General features: G+C 46.2%; 1 protein-coding gene across 2 annotated transcripts in view; it reads left to right on the top strand.

Moving 5' to 3' along the window:
* Positions 1 to 20,138, top strand: part of SCN8A (sodium voltage-gated channel alpha subunit 8) — a 35,571-nt gene extending 15,433 nt beyond the window's left edge. For both annotated transcript variants that reach the window (XM_006757067.2, XM_006757066.2), the window contains 6 exons: positions 4,606 to 4,890; positions 6,888 to 6,941; positions 7,647 to 7,784; positions 9,230 to 9,334; positions 10,371 to 10,641; positions 13,640 to 20,138. In XM_006757067.2, coding sequence (XP_006757130.1) covers positions 4,606 to 4,890; positions 6,888 to 6,941; positions 7,647 to 7,784; positions 9,230 to 9,334; positions 10,371 to 10,641; positions 13,640 to 14,787 — 2,001 coding nt within the window. In that variant the 3' untranslated portion in view covers positions 14,788 to 20,138. The remainder of the gene's footprint in view (positions 1 to 4,605; positions 4,891 to 6,887; positions 6,942 to 7,646; positions 7,785 to 9,229; positions 9,335 to 10,370; positions 10,642 to 13,639) is intronic.
* Positions 20,139 to 21,032: the final 894 nt, after the last annotated feature.

Raw genomic sequence — 21,032 nt, 5'->3', positions numbered from 1 at the left:
CTAGACACTCGACCGTGCTGCTTCATTCATTCCTCATCTGTGCCCCTGGCCACTAACTACTCTATGATGACACCCATGGTTGTATGGAAAGATGAAAATTTCACTGGCGCTTGGGGATTTTATTATTTTAGTTTATTCACACAAATGCTTATTGCAACAAATTTGTGTTTCTTTCTGTAGCACAGTCACAGTTTGGTTTACTAAATACCAGCTTTCTGCAACCACCCAAAGCCATCTGCAGTAAGGCCAGTCCCCAGCAGCGTAAATCTATTTTAACTTGAAAAGCAAAACAAAACTCGGGATTCTTAGTCCTTCTCCCGGAGATGAGAGAGGCGTCAGGATGTGTGATAAGGTCGTGGTGACGCTCAGGCTAAATGTAGGGAGAGAGGCTACTGCCCAGGGCTGAGTGTTTTCGGTGGCCGTGGCGTCACTGAAACTGGGATTAAAATGCTCTTCCCTCCTCCCCCGCGTTCCCACTTTTATCAGAAGGGGTTAGTTAAATATTTTAAATAAATCATACTAATTTTTTGTTAAAGAGTTTGTTATTCATTTTGGTGACTAAAAAACTGAGGATTTTTTTTTTTAATCCCTTCAAGACAATATTTGCAACGTTGTACCTGAGCCCAGTAGCCTGGGAACCTCTACATCCCCCACAGTGATCCTGGATCTCCTAAAATGAGACTGGTTACCTGAAGAAAGCCCAAGAAAAAATGCCCAGCTGATACTTCCTACTAACTTTCTCTGATGCTCATTATGTGGCAGAAACAAGCTGGTGCCAGCTTGCTCAGGAGGAAATTGTTTGAATAATCCAGACACTGGGAGCCCTTTTGGTGGCCACACCTCCCCCTTTTAGCCCCTCCCTTTCTCCCCTTTCCTGGACTCGCAGTTGCCACTGCCCCAAAACTTCTACTCGTCAGCTTTCAAGGATGTTTAAGAGGCCAGAGGTCCAGAATGGATGATCAGAGCAGTAGAAAGTTTTATTGGAAAAGCATTGGAAAGAGGAACTTGTATATCAAGGTTTTCTCAAATATGGGCAGGAACAAGTGAACCCAAAGCTAGGATTTCAAACAATATAGAAACGTAGAGCGAAGGAAGCTCTGGTTTAGGAAGGTCACCTCATTTGGTTGACTCCAGCCAACAGCTCTGGTTGGGCAGGAGGAGAGGGCTCGGGTCCATTCCTCTATTGTGGAAGAATAACTGCAAGGAAAAATATTGAATTTGCCTGAATTTATAGTTTTATGTGTTATTTTTCTATGGGGGCATATGTCCTTAATTCCTTGCTTTGGGTTCTTGTGTCTGCCCACACTTGAGAGATTACCCTTAGAAAATGTTAACTAAGAACTTTTCAAGAACCAAATACTAACAATGCAGATGGGCTCAACTGTCACTGTGCTGCTCCGAGGATGGGCTCAGAGCGTCACTGGAGAGGGGATGAGCAGCCCTAGCCTGTCCTGGACATTGACCTCAGTCTCTTCCTCTCTCCTTCCTCAAACCAAAGACCAGAAAACTGAAACATTCCTGAAATTGGAAAAGTAATACTTGATGTAGTTCTTTGCTTTTCTCTCCTCCATAGTAATCTTCATTTAAGGTGTTGCTGTGCTATTACATATTTGAGGGCATTTAGGAGTGATGCTATGAAACATGCATGCATTTTTGTTGGTTGTCAGTACATAGTGGCCCATTAAAGCCATGTTCCCTCTGCCAGATATTAGAAGCTATTTGACATATTTTATATTGTTTAATTGAGCAGTAATATTCTAGGCATAGAGATGACAAAAATGCTGTAAAATTTGATATGCATTGGCATTTTCTCATTAATTATACGAAATTTGTATCAATTGCTAAGTATAAACCTTCACTGAAAACAGTAGCTTTTTATAGATTGTTAGAACCTAGCTTTGAGTAATATTTCTATACCTCGTTTTTAAAAAATAATGAATTTCTTGAGAATTATTAGAGAGCAGAGAGAAGGTTCAGTTTATTAAGAGACATGGACATGGACACTTGAATTCGCATTTATAACCCATCTATATAGCGTGAGAGTTCAAAATAGCAAAGCATGGTTTCTTACCCTTTGTTTGCTGAGAATATCATAACAATTCTATACGGAGCACAATTAAACAACTTCTATTTAACATATCGCAGCTCACCAACTACTGTTTATAGCCAGAAAGGATTATTAGTAAATTTCATCACCTCTGTTTACTATTTGATTCATAAAACTAAGGTAAGAAGTTTCTCTTTGGTTATGATTAATAAATGAAAATATGTTTACATCTTATAAGTACATTGGATGTCATAGGATTTTTATGTTACACATGTCTGAGAACAAGGCTCAGTAAATAGTTCTGTGTATTGATTCCTTTGATCAATCTTTGAGTATAAAAGTGTGAAAAGATCACTTAGTCAATTAGCTAATTATTCTTTCCTGCTGTTAATATTACACCATATTCAGCTGTAACACAAAGACACTATGTAGGACAGGTTAGGCTGGGTTACAATAGGAGAGTTCCCAGAGGGGGTTGATTTTGAATTGAGATTTTAAAAACACTATTTCTAGGTTCCAGATCTTTGGGAGCCTTCTTCCCTGTGGCCTACCTGAGAGGATCCAGTAGAAGGTTGTGATCTCTCATCTAAGCTCTGGGGCAGACGCTGTCACAGAGACCTCGCTTTTGAATCTGCACAACCTCTTGTTGTTTGAGAAATGACTATTCCTGTTGTGGATCCCCTCCTTGTGCCTGTTCTTGAGCACATCTCGTTGCTTTCTGGTGCTCCCACCAAAGGGTGGGCAACTGTAAACAAGGAGGTAAAATTCAGATCTGATCACCTGACACATGTGGTCACAAGTAAATAAATATGAATATCAGTCTCCAAAATAGCACTGAGGATTTCTCAGATCAGATATTCTGGCTTTCCTTGCTCCATGTGATAAATGGTTGAAACACAATGATTTTATACGAATGACAGAGCTGTTAGGTCTTGAAGAGATTTCTTGGTCTGAGAATTAAGAAATAACTGCCTCTCAGTCTAAAGGCCTTCATGTGTGATTTGGAGAAACACAAAACTAGTATTTTAATCTGAGGAAGCGGGATCCTTCGCAGAATGTCCTTGCCTTTTTTATATAGGTCAGAACAGACAGCGCTTCTCAGCCATGTGTTCCAATGAGTGACACACAACCTAAGACAAAAGCGGGATATAAGGACAACCTGGACCCACGCCGGGCTCCGGTTAGAGCCCATCGCTGCCCGGTGTGCCCGCTGGGGCATCGTGCTTTCGGGGCATCGTGCTTCCAGCCCTCAGGGTGCGGTGCCAGTTGGCAGCCTTAGCTGTCTCCTCTCTGCCCCGAAAGCCGCAGGGTCATGGTGACAGTTGTCCCCTCCTTCTAACAAAACGTTGGAAGACTTCGCTTATGTCCATTGTCTTCATGTTAGCTCCACTGATTCTCCTAGAACACCAGCAAGAGGAAGATGCATTCTTCCCATTTCAGAGTCCCCTTCCTGGGCCTCAGCAGCCCCACTTAGAACCACAGCAAGTAAGAATCAGGGCAGAAATGAACGCCAGCCTTGCCTCTGCCTCACCGTCTGAAATGCTGTTTTTATAAGCACTCTGAGCTCCCCGGGTGAAAACTGCTGCCACAGTGGACGTGTTGTCTAGCTACCCTCACGTACAGTGTGAAGCAAAATCAAAGTTAAAACAACCCAGAAACTTAGATTCCTGAGAGGATTTTTCCCCCCCTTTACTTTTTTTTCTCATTCCTCAGCCCACTATAGTCAGTGATTTTTAACAAGATGCCAGTTTGGGGTTTTAAGAGCAGTGATCTAACCCAAAACTTTCCCCCCAAAAAACTTGCCAATCCTATGTGAAGAGTCCAGTCAAGCTTTGGATTGAGCGGAGACATCAGTGTTAGCCAAGCAAGGGGTGACTTAGATCTAGGAGCCTACAAAATCAGGAAGAAGAAGCTGAGGAAGAAAAAAGGAATCATGTATGAAAAACACATCTGTGCAGATTTTATTGTATGCTGTTTGGTAGAGGGAATATAGCTTCTTTTTTTTTTTTTCTTGAGCCTGCAAAATATGCATGCTCAGCTATTGCCTGAAGTTAAGATAATTGGCCTTGCATAGTCATAAAAGAGACTTTATGTACCGTTGACTGATTCACTGCTAACCCTAAAGGGTGATTCTCTGTGATTTTTAAACAGTCACACTTGTTTTGCAGAGGGGGAATGTCTGTTGAAAGGCAACCTGTGAGCTTGAGATCTGTCAGATTTTCCCTTGGGGCATGTTTTATGAGAGGGAGGTTGGACTAAAATAATGTTTTTGGTCCAGGTTGATACCTAGGAGGGAAGACTAGGTCAACACGGGCAGGGGGTTTGTGTTAGATGAAATAAATATGTAATTTATTAGAATTCTTCCAAATATATTTCATCGATTTAGAAAATTTTGGTCCTACTTCTGGACCTCTCCAGTTACCCTAATTTCAAAAGGGACATGATGTTTCTGTAGTCAGCACAAGCCACACAATGCCATTCCCCTCCTGGAAATCAAAAAGAAAGTGTGTTTGCCCGTACTTCCTCCCCCACTCAGCAACCTCCCCCTTCCAATGCAGGTGGTGGTGAATGCCTTGGTGGGCGCCATCCCCTCCATCATGAATGTGCTGCTGGTGTGTCTCATCTTCTGGCTGATTTTCAGCATCATGGGAGTTAACCTGTTTGCGGGAAAGTACCACTACTGCTTTAATGAGACTTCTGAAGAACGATTTGAAATTGAAATTGTCAACAATAAAACTGATTGTGAAAAGCTCATGGAGGGGAACAATACAGAAATCAGATGGAAGAACGTGAAGATCAACTTTGACAACGTTGGGGCAGGATACCTGGCGCTTCTTCAGGTGGTAAGTGTTGTTATTTTTTCTGTCCTATGAAGTTCAGGTGGGTAGCAGAAATCTTCTGTGGTTCCCCCTCCCCCCTGCTTCAAGATGATTCTTAATAGGTCACCCAGCCCTGGGTCATTTCTCAAACTAGTTCCAGGGAGACACTTTCCCCGCGTACGCTGACCCCTCCAAGACCTCACTCCAAGGAGCTCTTGCTGCTCTGAAGCTCAGCAATGAACAGAGATTCCTGCAGCATAACAAAGTTGCAGAGCAATCGCCTTCTCTCTCCAGTGCAAGTGTGTAGTTAAAGAAAAAGGAAAAAAAATGAAGATGAGTGCGTAAATAAACAAACAAAAGTGAGGGCAGTTTGATGGAGTAACGCCTGCACTGAAGTTAAGGGAAAGAACATGGTGGTGCTATGCTGCTGCCACTCAGGGCAGCCCCAGAGGAAGGTCTCAGTGTCTCACAGTGAGAAAGGGGTTATTGTGATCAGGTAACATTCCATTATGCCTAGCCTCCTCTACCTCTCTTACCAGCTTTTGGGGATGTTTTATAGGACTGTGTGAGGCAATGAAAGTTCCTAGGCTTTGGAATCAGACTGATGTAGGTTTGAGCCACACTCATTTATTGGATATGTCATCTTGGACAATTACCTAACCTCTCTGAGTCAGTTTCTTCCTCTATTAAATGTGGATAATAATACCATGTATGGTTGTCAGGAAGATTCATGATAATTTACTCAAATTTCTTACCACAGTGCCTGGCATATAGCAGTGCTTAATAATGGTATTTGCAATTATGTATTTTGCTACTAGTACAACTATCTACATCATATAGTTGTTGGGTATATTAAATGCTATTATGCAGGTGAAGCTCTCAACACAGTCTTACATATTAAGCACTTACTGCTAACTGGTAGTAGGAGGCAGAGTTAAGGGGATGAGCAAGTAGTTCATTTCATTCCAAAGTACTCTTATTGTTCTATCCCAGTTCAAGAAATTGTACCCGCAAATTGAATTTTAATTGGAGCAGCTCCAGGAGACCAATGCACATCCACCAGCCAGTCCAACATTAGTTCCACTGTCCCCACCACATGCCAGGTGCTGTGCTTGGCACTGCTAGAGCCATCAAACAAATAAAGAGCTGCCCACACCCTGAAAAAACGTAGAATCTGGTTAAGTAACTAAAACATACATAGAATGTGAGTAAAACATGGAGAATTGTAGTTGGTCACCCATATTTGTTTACAAAATCAAGCTAGATATACTAGATTGAGAAACAGAACTGGGAAGGGGCCAGTATTGCCACTACCGTAGGCTATCCATGTATGTATTGGTAAAGGAGTAGTTCTGACTTAGGTGTTTTGTTGTATTTTTTAATGCAGCTATGAATTTTCCAGAGCCAATTGCTTGTTTAACACCTTTTAAAAAATGATTTCTCCAAGTTCTAAGTACCCTCAGCAGATTCATGCTATTCATTCATGAATATGAGTTTCCCCCAGCTTTAGGCAACCTTCTCAGGCCCACTTTTAAGACCTTTTGTAAAACTATTGATCCAGTTACCATTGTCAACATGTTTCTCTGCCAAACTTTGATGTTATTTTAAGGGACGTAGACAAAGCTCCCTTGGGACGTGTATTAATAAACAGAAAAGGTGTACGTCCACGTGAGGCTACACTCAGTCTCCCTTTTTTTAAAAAATATATTTTATTGATTTTTTACAGAGAGGAAGGGAGAGGGATAGAGTTAGAAACATCGATGAGAGAGAAACATCGATCAGCTGCCTCCTGCACACTCCCCACTGGGGATGTGCCCGCAACCAAGGTACATGCCCTGACCGGAATCGAACCTGGGACCCTTGAGTCTGCAGGCCGACGCTCTATCCACTGAGCAAACCGGTTAGGGCTCAGTCTCCCTTTTTGTGTTCTCACTGAACCTGAGCCTGACCTCTTGGACCACTGCTTAGGCTCCCACCCACCCCCTCACAGACACAGTCTAATGACTCACTCTGTTTGCCAGGCAACCTTCAAAGGCTGGATGGACATCATGTACGCAGCTGTGGATTCCCGAAAGGTAAGGATGGACCTGATGAAACCACAGCCTTCCTAGATGGCTAGGACGGGAGCAGCATGGTGGATCTCATCAGGAAAGGGGGGGGGGACCTTTATTGCTTGTTTTATTGATTATAGGACACTTGGCTCCTCACAGTAAGTCCTCACCCTCTTACACTGACGCCAGGTGACCAGGCTGCCTGCCCAGCAGGGCTGCCTGCTCCTCCGTGCTTGCCGTGAAATAAGTGTGGCTCCGAGCAGACAGCCTCTCACCTCATGATTTGCATATTCTCCACCTAAGTCAGTGGTTCTCAACCTTCCTAATGCCGCGACCCTTTCATACAGTTCCTCATGTTGTGGTGACCCCCAATTTCATTGTTACAAATTGAACATAATTAAAGCATAGTGACTAATCACAAAAACAATAGGTAATTATATATGTGTTTTCCGATGGTCTCAGGCGACCCCTGTGACACGGTCATTCGACCCCCAAAGGGGTTGCGACCCACAGGTTGAGAACCGCTGACCTAAGCCATGGCAGGAACAATGTCTTCTGAGGGCAGGGCCTCCACGGTGAAGGAGACAGAGAACCTAGGGCTCCCCCTTCCCAGCTTGTTCAGCAGCTTGAGTGGTCAGTTATGGCTGATGGCCGTGGCAGGTCAGAACTGCCCACCTGGTCCCCAGGTGAGGAGCTGACTCTCTTCCTTTCTCTCCGGTCCTTTGACAGCCTGAAGAGCAGCCTAAGTATGAGGACAACATCTACATGTACATCTACTTTGTCATCTTCATCATCTTCGGCTCCTTCTTCACCCTGAACCTGTTCATTGGTGTCATCATTGATAACTTCAATCAACAAAAGAAAAAGATAGGTCTCCTCCCCTCCTTGCCAGTGGTCAGAGGTCCACCCAGATGAGAGCGTAGCTCTCTGTGTCTCTGACCCTATCTCGAGAGAGGGAACACCTTTCTTCCTCTAAAATCCATGCTGGCACGTCACTGTGGCACTTGCTCCACTGCACAATAGCCCCAACCAGCTCTCCCTGTTGAGGGCTGGGTTTCAGTGTGTGGCTTACCACAGTTACTAGCAGTCTTATTCCTGAGACCTTGTACTGGTTGTGGTCTCCTACCAGAGGGAAGTAGGGTAGGAGAGGGTCTAGGTCAGTGATGGCGAACCTTTTGAGCTCGGCGTGTCAGCATTTTGAAAAACCCTAACTTGCCGAAACCGGTTTGGCTCAGTGGATAGAGTGTCGGCCTGTGGACTGAGAGGTCCCAGGTTCGATTCTGGTCAAGGGCATGTACCTTGGTTGCGGGCACATCCCCAGTGGGGAGTGTGCAGGAGGCAGCTGGCTGCACCGTGATGGCGAACCTTTTGAGCTCGGCGTGTCTGCATTTTGAAAAACCCTAACTTAACTCTGGTGCCGTGTCACATATAGAAATTTTTTGATATTTGCAACCATAATAAAACAAAGATTTATATTTTTGATATTTATTTTTTATATTTAAATGCCATTTAACAAAGAAAAATCAACCAAAAAGATGAGTTCGCGTGTCACCTCTGACACGCGTGTCATAGGTTCGCCATCACTGGTCTAGTGACAGGAGTGAAAAGGGAAGCAAATGAATAGCTACAGTGAGAAGTAGAAATTGTCTAGATTTGTAACTGTCCACATTAATCCCTGGGTACTACTACTAGCAAATTGGGATTGAGAGGCCATCCTTAGAAAATTCACTTCCTTACTTGTCCCAGATGGTTAACAATTTTCCAAAGCAAATTGAAAAGATTACTTGTTACTCATTTTATAAATCAAGTCCATCCCAACAAACTCCAAGGAGCGCCCCAAATTGTTTTCTTGCATCAGAATTTCTATATTTTTAATATTGTTAGAAATAAATGGGCCATTAGCCAGGACTTGAAAATCCTTTTATTTTAAAATGTCTTTTCCCTCAAATTTTGTCAAGAAAGCAGGCCCCCTCCCCCACCCCCCCAAAAAAAATTAGGAATCCTGAGATGTGACTATCTTCAAAGCCACTGCTCTCAAGATTAACCTTTCCTGAGGGCCTGTAATTGGGCCGTTCATTTCCTTCCTTCCTGGCAGAGCTCAGGAAACCCAAACTGAAGCAAAGGCAGGGGTCTCTTTGAATTACAGTAGTTGTCCCAGGTCTGCCTCACTCTGGTACAACCATTAGCTGAACTGACCTCGGGAGAGGAAAGGGGATAAGTGTCCCTCCGTTCCCAATTTTGAACCTTGGGTTCCAAAGCCATAACACTTGAGAACCGGTTGTAATGGCTGCTTCTCTTCTTCCCTCCTTTACTTTGGAGGTCAGGACATCTTCATGACTGAGGAACAGAAGAAGTACTACAATGCCATGAAAAAGCTGGGCTCGAAGAAACCACAGAAACCCATCCCCCGCCCCCTGGTGAGTGCTCTGTACAGGCCCCGGGCAGAGGGAGGCCCCATATGGAAACAGACACCGGTAGGGTTACTTCAGAGGAAGGAAAGGGGTGAGTGATGGGCTGCCTGTGCCCTCGCATCGTCTCCTGCTCACCGCATCCAGAAGATCTGAGGAGAATGGCACAAGAACAGGGATGAAGGTGTGGGATGGCTTTTACACGTGCGCTTGACCTTGCCTCTGGGCCTTCCTTGGACAGCAGCAGGAAATTGGCATGTTAACCACATGGGCTCTGGCCCTGCCAGAGAAATGTTTAAGAGGCAGCTAAAAATTCACAGAGGACGGAGAAATGAAAGCTGATGTCTTTCCTACCAGTCCGAGATAGGTTTAGTCATCATTTCCTCAACCCTCTACCCCACAGGTCAGCCTGTGCCTAGAAGCTGACATAGTGCTTCTGGATATTTGTGGGAGCAGAAGAGAGTGAAACTAGGAGAGTCTGACGTCCTGATCTCCTCCTTGGACTGAGCCTTCTGTAAAGCAGATTTGGGGCTTGGGGTTCTGCTTTACCCTCTGTTGGTGGTTGTCCTCTTGCTTCAGAGCAGAGGCTCCTGATGCCCCGTGACCCCCAAAGACCAGGCTCAAAGTTCCTTCTTCTGTAACTTGCATTTAAAGTAACACACACACACACACACACAACCAGCAGAACTCTTAAAATAGAAGCTTTCCTGGCAACTTCTTTTGTAAACATAATAGTAGAGCTACTTTGTTTTCATCAAGAGTCGGAGTTCCAGAGTATTTTCCCTACTCACCGCCACACCTGGCATACTTGCCTCACCAAATTCTAAAAAAAAAAAGAAAAGAGCGGCAATTCCGAAAACTCTAGGTGAAGTGACACTGATGTTGGGGTCTGCCCATGTTCCTACTCTCCTGAGAGAGCCGCAGGACCGAGCTGGCTGGTATCATAGAAAGAAAGCAGCACACTCTGATCAACAGCATGGCAACCCTGGCCGGCTTAGGAAGGCTTTCATGAATCCTCCGTTTCTCTCTTCCCCCTCCCCCCCAGAACAAAATCCAAGGTATCGTCTTTGATTTTGTCACTCAACAAGCCTTTGACATTGTTATCATGATGCTCATCTGCCTTAACATGGTGACGATGATGGTGGAGACAGACACTCAGAGCAAGCAGATGGAGAACATCCTCTACTGGATCAACCTGGTCTTCGTCATCTTCTTCACCTGTGAGTGTGTGCTCAAAATGTTTGCCCTGAGGCACTACTACTTCACCATCGGCTGGAACATCTTCGACTTCGTGGTAGTCATCCTCTCCATTGTGGGTGAGTGGGGCAGGCGGGAAGGGGATGGGCATCTGACTGGCCTTGAGGACAAGATTCCTGGGAGAGCAACGAGATACGCAGGTCTGGGGTGCAGGCCGGTCACGCTCTTCGCTTAAGCCCAGGTGTCACCTTATGACAGCCCAGGAAGCGGGCTATTTTATTACCTTCACTGGAAAGACATGAAGGTCACTCAGCTCAGAGGTAGCAGAAGCAGAACTCAGGTCGGTGTTTTAACAGCGACTGTGTGGCGTTGTGCTTCACCTAAAGGTTGAAGGGGTGCGGTTCTGGCAGACAGAGGAAATGCTGTCCCATTGCTTGCCCTCTCGGAACCATCCCTTATCTTCCTAAGAGGCATCCTGAGTGCTGAAACACGGCCTCGGTGGGCCTGACCGACAGGCTAGCAGAGAGAGGGTGCCCGAGCCCATGGGGACCAGTTCCAGAGCTCTGGTGGCCGGGCTGGTTTAGTGAGGCGGCACTCACCTGGGCCTGGGCCACTTTCTGGTTTCTGTCCTCAGGGGCAGCATGTCCAAATATGTGTTGCTACATGGAACACTAATCCCATCATCCATCTCTTCCCCAGTAAAAGAATCCCATGATGAAATTACTTTGGGCAACACTGTACAGTGAATTTCCCTGGTGAGGGTCACAGAGCACAGCAGTCTCTAGAACAGTGACGGCGAACCCATGACACGCGAACTCATTTTTTTTGGTTGATTTTTCTTTGTTAAATGGCATTTAAATATATAAAGGAAATATCAAAAATATAAATCTTTGTTTTACTAGGGTTGCAAATATCAAACAATTTCTATATGTGACACGGCACCAGAGTTAAGTTAGGGTTTTTCAAAATGCTGACACACCAAGCTCAAAAGGTTCGCCATCACTGCTCCAGAAGGCTCCTGGAAGTCCTGCAGTAAAGAATTGTTTAATACACCATCCCACTTTTCTTTGATCACAACATCTTTTTCAAGTTATAATAATGATACCTTACATTTTAGTGGAATTAGTATGTGCTGATCACCATTCCAAGTGCTTTGCATGTTCTAATTTATAGCCCGTCCAACAGCCCTGTAAGTATCAGCAGCACAGAGCAGCTACTGAGACATGGAACTAGTAAGTGAGCAAACGGGGTTCAAGCCCAGCGCCCGGCCTCAGGTCCACACTGTCCGCCTCCCCCGAGCACGCGTTGGACAGTGCTGCCCTTTCCACTGTGCCCATCCCTTTTCTGCCCTCCCACCACTGAGTGGACGGAAAACCCACAGACCAGACCGTGCTCCCTGTTCTCGAAAATAGATTTTAATGATTGGAGTTTCTATTAGATATCATTAATTTGCTCAGAAATGAAAGTATAGAAATTATCTTTTTAAAGAGGATCTGGGGTGAAACTAGCCCTGGAACCTCCTGAAAGGCCCCGTAAATGGTGTTCCTGCTGCCTGGGTTGCTGTTTGCCCCATCGCTCTCCTATTCTCTGGGGACAAATAGACATTCATGCGACAAAACATCACTCAGGCATCTTCTCTCTGAAGCCTTACTTGGCCACCATACATGGAATGCAAGTTCCCTGACTTCCTATGGCCACTGGTTATGGCTTAATTGAGAAGTGAAAAGAAGAGAGCAGATGTAGCGATTTGGGGCCTGGATGAGATAGAGGTTTTCTTGAAAGTTCAAACACCCATGGAATTCTAGCTCCAGACGAAACCCCAAGAGGTTACCTGGCCTACTTTGAACTTCCTGCCTCTTGTCCTTTCCTGAGAGTCTTACCTACCTTAAAACCTTCAGGTAAGGGGATTCCACCGCCTTCTGCTGATTGTCACCCAATGTTTATGAATCCTTATGGTTGAAAGACATATTTTAACTTAAAGTCAATCCCTCATGTCAGTTGAAGCCCGTGTTGTCTCACTGGGGCCTCGACAGCAGAAGGCACCGAAGGAGGAGACCACACCTTTGTCTTCCCTGCAGGTTCCCATCCTTTCCATCTGCTCTTCCTTCTGTGGCCCTTGTGGGGCTCCCATTGTTGCTCTGTAGCTTTAAGGCAAGTGGTCTGCTGGCTGAGTGTGGATAGAACACAGCCCTCTGGTTGGTACATTTTCACCATCTACTGTTATTTCCTACTAATGTCTCGACCTTTTATCTGCTGATACTGGTTTCAAAATTTAAAGGTTGCGTTAAAAGCCACTCATGAGAGGTCTCTTTAGTTTTCTAGACTCATTCTTTGGGGTATGGACATGGGGCAATGAGAAACCAAAATGTCTTTTCAGAGCCAGGAAGAAGATACTCTGAAAATTGGCGGCATTACCTAAATAACTAAGACACCACAGCCAAAGGGAGTGAAGTCACAGGGTGGAGCAAGGACCTCTCATTATTGTTTGTGGATATGGAAATTTGACAGCATTTTGGAAAAGAATTGATAACACCTCAGGAAGCCATACGTGCACAAATTTGAAAATAACTAATTATCCTTGAGTGGGAAACCAGTCAAATGAGGACCTTGTCATGATTTTCAACCATTATTGTGAATAATCTAAAATTATTTTAACACCAGATTTCACAATGTTAAGTCTCAAAAGCAAGTTAGAGATCTAAAAAAATTGATCTAAAAAGAGATATATTTTCATTCCTTAAGCATAGTAAAATGCTATTTACATATTACTTATGGATCCATACATACCAAAATCATGAAAATACCGCAGTGATACATACTGTCTTCAGGACTGTGTGGTTGCTTCTGGAAATGAAGAGGAAGCAAATCTAGTGAAATGCTAGCATCTCTTAAATCTGGGTGTTAGCTACATGGGTGTCTATTTTATTGTTTTATCTTTTTTTATATCTTCTTTGAAACGTGTGATTTTCTTTTTTATCATGATAGTTCAGATTAAATAGTAAGGCAGTCATTCTATAAAGTCCTTTGAACTTAAGGGTTTCATTATACCATGTGACACAGTAAAAAGAAAGGTGTCTCCAATCCCAGTAACATATCTTCTTCTATTCCTCTTCTTAGGAATGTTCCTGGCGGATATAATTGAGAAATACTTTGTTTCCCCAACCCTATTCCGAGTCATCCGATTGGCCCGTATTGGGCGCATCTTGCGTCTGATCAAAGGCGCCAAAGGGATTCGGACCCTGCTCTTTGCCTTAATGATGTCCTTGCCTGCTCTGTTCAACATCGGCCTTCTGCTCTTCCTGGTCATGTTCATCTTCTCCATCTTTGGGATGTCCAATTTTGCGTATGTGAAGCACGAGGCTGGCATTGATGACATGTTCAACTTTGAGACATTTGGCAATAGCATGATCTGCCTGTTCCAGATCACAACCTCCGCTGGGTGGGATGGCCTGCTGCTGCCCATCCTCAACCGCCCCCCTGACTGCAGTCTGGACAAGGAGCACCCCGGGAGTGGCTTTAAGGGAGACTGCGGGAACCCCTCAGTGGGCATCTTCTTCTTCGTAAGCTACATCATCATCTCCTTCCTAATTGTGGTGAACATGTACATTGCCATCATCTTGGAGAACTTCAGTGTAGCCACCGAGGAAAGTGCAGACCCTCTGAGTGAGGACGACTTTGAGACCTTCTATGAGATCTGGGAGAAGTTCGACCCCGATGCCACCCAGTTCATCGAGTACTGTAAGCTGGCAGACTTCGCAGACGCCTTGGAGCATCCTCTGCGAGTGCCCAAGCCCAACACCATTGAGCTCATTGCCATGGATCTGCCCATGGTCAGCGGGGACCGCATCCACTGCTTGGACATCCTTTTTGCCTTCACCAAGCGGGTCCTGGGAGACAGCGGGGAGCTGGACATCCTTCGACAGCAGATGGAGGAGCGGTTCGTGGCGTCCAATCCTTCCAAAGTGTCTTACGAGCCGATCACGACCACACTGCGGCGCAAGCAGGAGGAGGTGTCGGCCGTGGTCCTGCAGCGCGCCTACCGGGGACATTTAGCCAGGCGGGGCTTCATTTGCAAAAAGACAGCTTCCAACAAGCTGGAGAACGGAGGCACACACCCCGAGAAGAAGGAGAGCACCCCGTCTACCGCCTCCCTCCCATCCTACGACAGTGTGACTAAACCTGAGAAGGAGAAACAGCAGCGGGCAGAGGAAGGAAGACGGGAAAGAGCCAAAAGACAGAAAGAGGTCAGAGAATCCAAGTGTTAGAGGAAGGCAAAAATTTAATATTGTACAGACTCAAAATGCGCAAGTGAAAGATTGTTTACAAACTTCCTGAATATTATCAGTGCAGAACAGCTATGGAGACACTTTACCCTGACGATCTATACCAAACGTAGTCTGCTTACCATGTAACATGGTTGCATCTTGAGCAGTGACCTGCCCAGGGCCAAGGACCCTGCCCCCTGACTCACAGATTTTCTAACGCTTGGGCAGGTGGTTACTGCATGTTCCACATCAGTCAATGCAACTTAGGACAAAACTAAACAGGACACAAAAAACAGAGGAGAGGCTGCCGGGACCAGCGTATTTCCCTTGCAGCCAAATGGATCTTATTTTTTCATTCTGTTGATTCTCAGAAGCAGAAAGCATCACTTTAAAAAGTTCGTTTGTTCATGCAAACTCTATTTGCATTCCTACATTAGTTAAGCTAAGCAGCAAAAGAAAACACACATACACACACACTCACACTCACATGTAGCCCATGTCATTTAATTGTCAGTTTCTTTGACATCAACCGCATCTTCTCCACATGGGCTGCACGTGGTTTGGAGATGGGTGGGGGCAAACTATCAGGTTTCTTCAGGCTGAGGAGGACTTGCTCAGGCCGATTCCAAACGTTGTGCTCGTTCAATGCGTGGAAATGATTTGCATGATGGCATGCCGTGATCAGAAGTCATGCATGAGAACCATACACCACAGGACGCTGCTCATCCCGTCCCCTGCACTGGGTCAGCCTTCCAACAGGACCCAGCCCTGCACCGTTCACTGTATTTGGGGAAAAAAAATGGTAAGAGTTCCATACCCACCATAATTCTTTATGAATTCTTAGAAGCCTTTCATACACCTGATAGGGAAACATAACCAACCAATTGACCACGTCCAACAAAAACAAACCCAATCCAACAAGCAGATGGATCCGTGTGTGTATATGTTTAACAGACATCTCTTACAGCCATTGTTGCACATTTTGAAAGATGAACTGTTTAATGCTGCTCTGTGTCCCGTACGTGGGGAAATTTTGATCTCAAATGGCTTGTATTAATAATGTCACTGTAAAACCAAATCCTAGGGCTAAACACAAAAATCAAAAGTTCATCTGGAGAACTGACACTTCTTTGGGATAGAGGTAAAAATGCTATTCAAAGTAGTATGTTATCTCTAGGGGGTAACTTGGGGAACTTACAACACCTTTCCTTGGGGGTGAAGGGGTGCTCACTTCATCTGGTATCACGCCCTTCTGCATGTGGCTTCCTCTGGGCTTGGGTCCACATGGAGAGGGTTCAGGCGGTCTGAACAGGCCTCCCTTCTGCAGAGGGGTTGTCCCAAGCTCACACACCGCATGATCCCTCTCACCTCCCTCACATTTTCCACCGAGCAGGGCTTCCCTTGCCCACAGAGGTGGGTGAGGGCAGCAGCACTGGGGCTGTGGCTGTGGTTTCTTCACGTGCTGTTAGAATAACTCCTCACTGGTGGGACCTGAGGTAGTGATGGCACCTCCTCTGAACCAAGCCCGCTTGGTTTCTTTATTGCACTGATTCTCACGAGAAAACAACTTATTTATTCTTAAGATGTTCCAGCTTCCCCCAGCGCATCCCTTTCGGGCCAGTTTTGCTATCTGCTTAGCAACCTGCTCATTGCCATTGGAGAGTGGCTTTTGGGGGGAGCGTCCTCTCTCTCATTCCATCTCCTGCTTTAGGGAAGACAGTTTTTAGTCGCCCAGGGGTTTCTTGTCCGATGACTAGATTTTAAAGCCAAGACGCTGCAGTTGAATGTGCCAGGAAGTCTATACAGAGACTGAGAGACTGTCGCTTGCTAACCAAATCAAAATGAATTTTCCCTGAACCTTATAACGGGGGGAAGAACCCATAATCAGACACACCAACCTGCCTTGCAGTAGACGCACTTTGGATGTATGTCCACCTGACTAGTTTTGCGTGGAGCAAACCACAGCGAGTCGGGAAGCAGAGCTTTCTGTCTCGCTGGACCATTCGGTGCGGGCCAGCCCTCGTAAGCCTGCTTCTGTGGCACCACCGTGGAACTCCCGCACTACGCCCAACACGAGGCTGAAAAGGCATCTCTTTAGGTGACCCTGCTAACCGCTAGGATGAATGCATAGCATCGTGTACAGGTCACATCGTCAACAGCACAAAACAGGAGCTGACGTGTGTGGTTATTCTTTTTAAGAGAATTATAAATACTGTAATATATCATTTTATTTTATTGGCATGCCTTTTTGTAAATACAAAATTATTAACGTACTAAATAGGAAATGGCTTCTGGCTTATGCCATTGTCATGTTTATTTTTATTTTTTATACTTTCCTTTCTTTCTTAGAACTTAGATGCTGTCAGCCAATGTACATCCCCAAACCAGACAGACAGACAAAAAAATTTTTTATTGCTAATGGTCTTTTCCAAAACAACACAAATATATATTTTTGTTCCAATGTGCAATAAATTCTAACCACTTCTATGCAAGATTTGGCTAAACTTCATAACTGTTTCTTAGGATTGAGATGGGCAAGAGAGCTATAAGGTCCCACTCACTACCCCAAGTGCTCGTGCTAACGATACCGTTAAGCTATTAGAACATATTCATGAGTCTTTTCTGATATCTGACCCTTTCCCTCCCCCCAGACCCGGTCCCAGCCCAGCAGGCTATCTCCTCAGGCACACGCGGGCCTTGGTATCTGACACCCGTCAGCCAGCTTCACAGGAAAGATGCCACCACCACTCTATTTGAAGTTTCACTCTTTTTTTCTTCAGACTTTTCCCACCATCTTTTTCCTCCCCACCGTCCCTCCACCCACCCACCACTCTCACTCACTCACCTGCCCTGCTCCACACTTCTTTGGTAGTAAATGACACCATCACCAGCAGTTTACACCCGCAGTTAACAGGCATGGAACCAAGAGAATCAGTGGTGACGTTTCTGTACGTCTTCACTGAGTGGGTAAGCGGCAACGCTTTGCCAAATATTAACGAAGCCAATCAAAAAGCAGCAGCAGCCACAGTATCACTGCACATATATATATATATAGATATATAAATACAATATAAATATTTATTTTTTGTAGCCAGGTCCTTGGTGCAGTATTTATACTCCACAATCCACCTTTAAAAAAGGACAAAAAGCAAAAAGACATGTGTGATGCTGTTCATTTAAAATGCGGAGCCAAAGCCACTGAGCAGCAGCGGACACGGTTGCTGGTTTGTGTGGAAAAACACTTTCCCCCTCTTTCCTTGATCTCTTTGTTACGTAGGATGAGGAGACTCCACAATCCAAAGCAGAGGGCGAGAGCAGGAACAAACGGGGGTCGGCGTGTCCAACTCCCACCCCTCGCCGAATGGGCCTCTTTTGGCACCAGAAGTTGACCTGGGAGAGTTAAATAGAAACTCCCAATCAAAGCCCCTGGAACGACAGTGCCCAGAGTTCTTTTATTTTCTGCCGCCACCAACGTAAACTTCTGCAAGACCAATAGTGAAGATTAGTGTATTAGTGAATGCATGGGGGCCACCACTGCTCTAAATGAGACATGACAAAACGTACATCACTACTATCAGCCAAAAAAGGAAACATAATAAAAACGACCCTTTTTCCTGTACAAGGGAAGCCTGTCTTGCTGTGTGTGTTGCTTGACTATCCCAATTCTTGAGTCCTGGGCGGGGTCTGGGAGTTGGGACCTTAGCACATCTGGGGAAAGGAGAGGAATGGAGAGAGATCAGGGTCTTATGGCTGAGAGGTAGAGCTTGGAGAGAAAAGCAAGGTCCTGACACCTCCCCACCCCCACCCCCGCATTCGCCCATTGCATGCCTCACACCTCCCTAGGCCGGTGCTTACAGGCCCACGAAACCCCTTCCTCACCAGTTCAGCTGGCAGAGCCCCCAGGGATGATATCAGCCAGCCCAGTTGGGCTGGCCTTACTTCTGCCTTTTTCACCAGTCTGTGAAAAAAATCTAACCCAGTGCCCCCCAAGCTCAGGCGTGCACGATGCCCAGCAGCCTCCACTCTGCTAGCTATGCTGGGCCTTGCCCTCCATCACCCCACAGATAAGCCAGCGCACTAGGGCTGGTCTCCTTCACATTTGTGCAGGGATGAGGGGCCCCCCTCCGCTGCCCTCACCCTGCCCTGCTTTGGGGACATCCCTCTCTAGGCCGTGTCTCCCGATCCAGAAACACTCTCAGGAGGATTCTGAAGTGCCCACTCTAGTCTGCTCCAGTAGCTCCACTCTGGAGAGAAATGGCTGGTAGGTCAGTCCCCATCCTCCCCCGGTCCCCAGCCTCCAGGCCTGATATGGAGGTGAGATTGCCATGGATTACGACTTTGTGACTTGAGTCCTGGGCATCTTCTGTAGCGATGCCTCTTTCTTTTCTCAGATGTTGCCCAAAGTTTTGCAAAAAGCTTCGTTCATTTTCAGGTACCCCCACCCCCTAAAGAATTGGCTGCAACTAGCCAGCCAGGGGGACAGCAGGAGAGAAGAGGAAGTCGGGATTGGGAGGGGCCCAAGGTTTGCACAGAGTCTGCATTGTGGCTTAGCTCTATGCTTTCTTGGATTCCCTTTTTAAGATTACCAAGATTTCCTCCATTAAACGCTGCTGAGGCACCCCCTGCCCTTGTCCCCCACGACTGTTTGCTGTACATAGAGGCTAAGGGGGGTGGGGTCGGGTGGGGTGGGTGTGCACTTGTGGTGTGTGTGTGAAGAATGTATATAGGTAAAGGGGAGCGGGGTCCAGTGGTTCCAGAAAAGGGACAGAACTCCTGTGTTCCATTCCCAGCTCGGCCGCTGGCTCGCTGTGTGGCCTTGGGCAAGTCACTTAACCTCTCTGTGCCTCAGTTTCCCCATCTGTAAAATGGGGATAATAATACTGACCTACCTCACAGGGGTGTTGTGAGGCTTTAACTAAATGTGTAAAGTGTTTTGAGATACAGAGGCAAAGGCACTAGGGAAGGGCGAAGTGTTATTTGGACTTACGGAAGATGAAATGGTACCATAAATGCTGCTATTCTGAGAGCCATTTTAAACTGCACTGCTCCAACCACTCCCGCTTCTCATCACCAGGACAGCAGGTCGAGAAAATATCTTTCCTTTCACTTGCTTCTGGGGTTTGTGATTATTCTAAACACTTAATTTTTTTCCCTTGCTGTATCTCCTTCCCTCACCGCCTCAACTTGTTCCCTGTTCCGTTTATGCGGAAATGGCAGAGATGCTTGAGAAATGAGAATGTGTAAGTGGGTTGGAAGTTTATAGTCTGAAATTTCAATTTTACTTTGTACTGTACATCTTTTTACTTTAGAATTTGCAATAAAGGGTTACGTCAATCTTGTTTTCAACTCTCCTCTTGGACTGGCCTGTCATTCTGTCATCGCTCTCACACCGAAGCCCCTTCGCCCAGGGAGGATGGGAAGTCCCCCACTCCCACCCAGCAGGACCCCACAGCTGCCCTCCAGCCTTCCCCTGGGGCCAGGGCACATAATCTGAGCAGAGTCTGTGTGGGGTGCTTGGTCTGGCGGTGCCCAGCCATTCGGGGGGGTGGGAAAGGTTTGGGGCTCTTGGGAGACCCTCACGAGACCTTGCCAGAATGGGGAGAGAGATGCTTGGCAGCAGCCCCTGGGCATGGGCACACCTCTAGCTGTGGCGCCCCTACACGGTCCAGCAGAGCCTCCGCGGAGACAAGCCAGCATTTTGTTCTGGTCCCGTTATGCTTCCCGCTCCCTTACTGCTCACAGATCATTTCCTCCGGAGCTCGTACTTGCAGCTCCGGCAGGTCTGGTTCAAAAGCCTTCCTATGCCCCTCACTAGAGGCGGCTAGGGACTCCTAACCGGAGTTTTCCCATGTGTAATGGAGTTAATACCTTCGGCCTTGGGTTTTGAAAATTAGATCAAATGATGTAACTGCTTCGCATAGCGCCTGGCACATTGTTAGTGCTCAGTAAATGGTAGCTCTTAGTGGAAGAATAAGTTCAAAATAAGGTCCTGACGCTGACAAGAATTGGGGGGGGGGGGGCCTGCCTCCTGCCCGCCTGGCAGGCTGGCACCGGGCTTTCCTCTCCTATTTACAGCGCCCCTGGATATGCCCATCATTTCCAACTAACAAACCGATCGCTCCCTCCTTTGCGGGTTCTGTAACTTTTATAAAACGTCACAGGGAGCACTCCCCCAAACGGTGCCCACTTTACAGCTGAGGCCACTGGGGTGCGGGGGGAGCCGGCCCATCTGCAGCCCAGGCCCA

The sequence above is a fragment of the Myotis davidii genome, unplaced genomic scaffold, assembly GCF_000327345.1.
Source record: "Myotis davidii unplaced genomic scaffold, ASM32734v1 scaffold233, whole genome shotgun sequence".
Taxonomy (NCBI): domain Eukaryota; kingdom Metazoa; phylum Chordata; class Mammalia; order Chiroptera; family Vespertilionidae; genus Myotis; species Myotis davidii.
The sequence above is the reverse complement of the archived record's forward strand: the minus strand, read 5'-3'. Positions and strand labels throughout refer to the sequence as shown.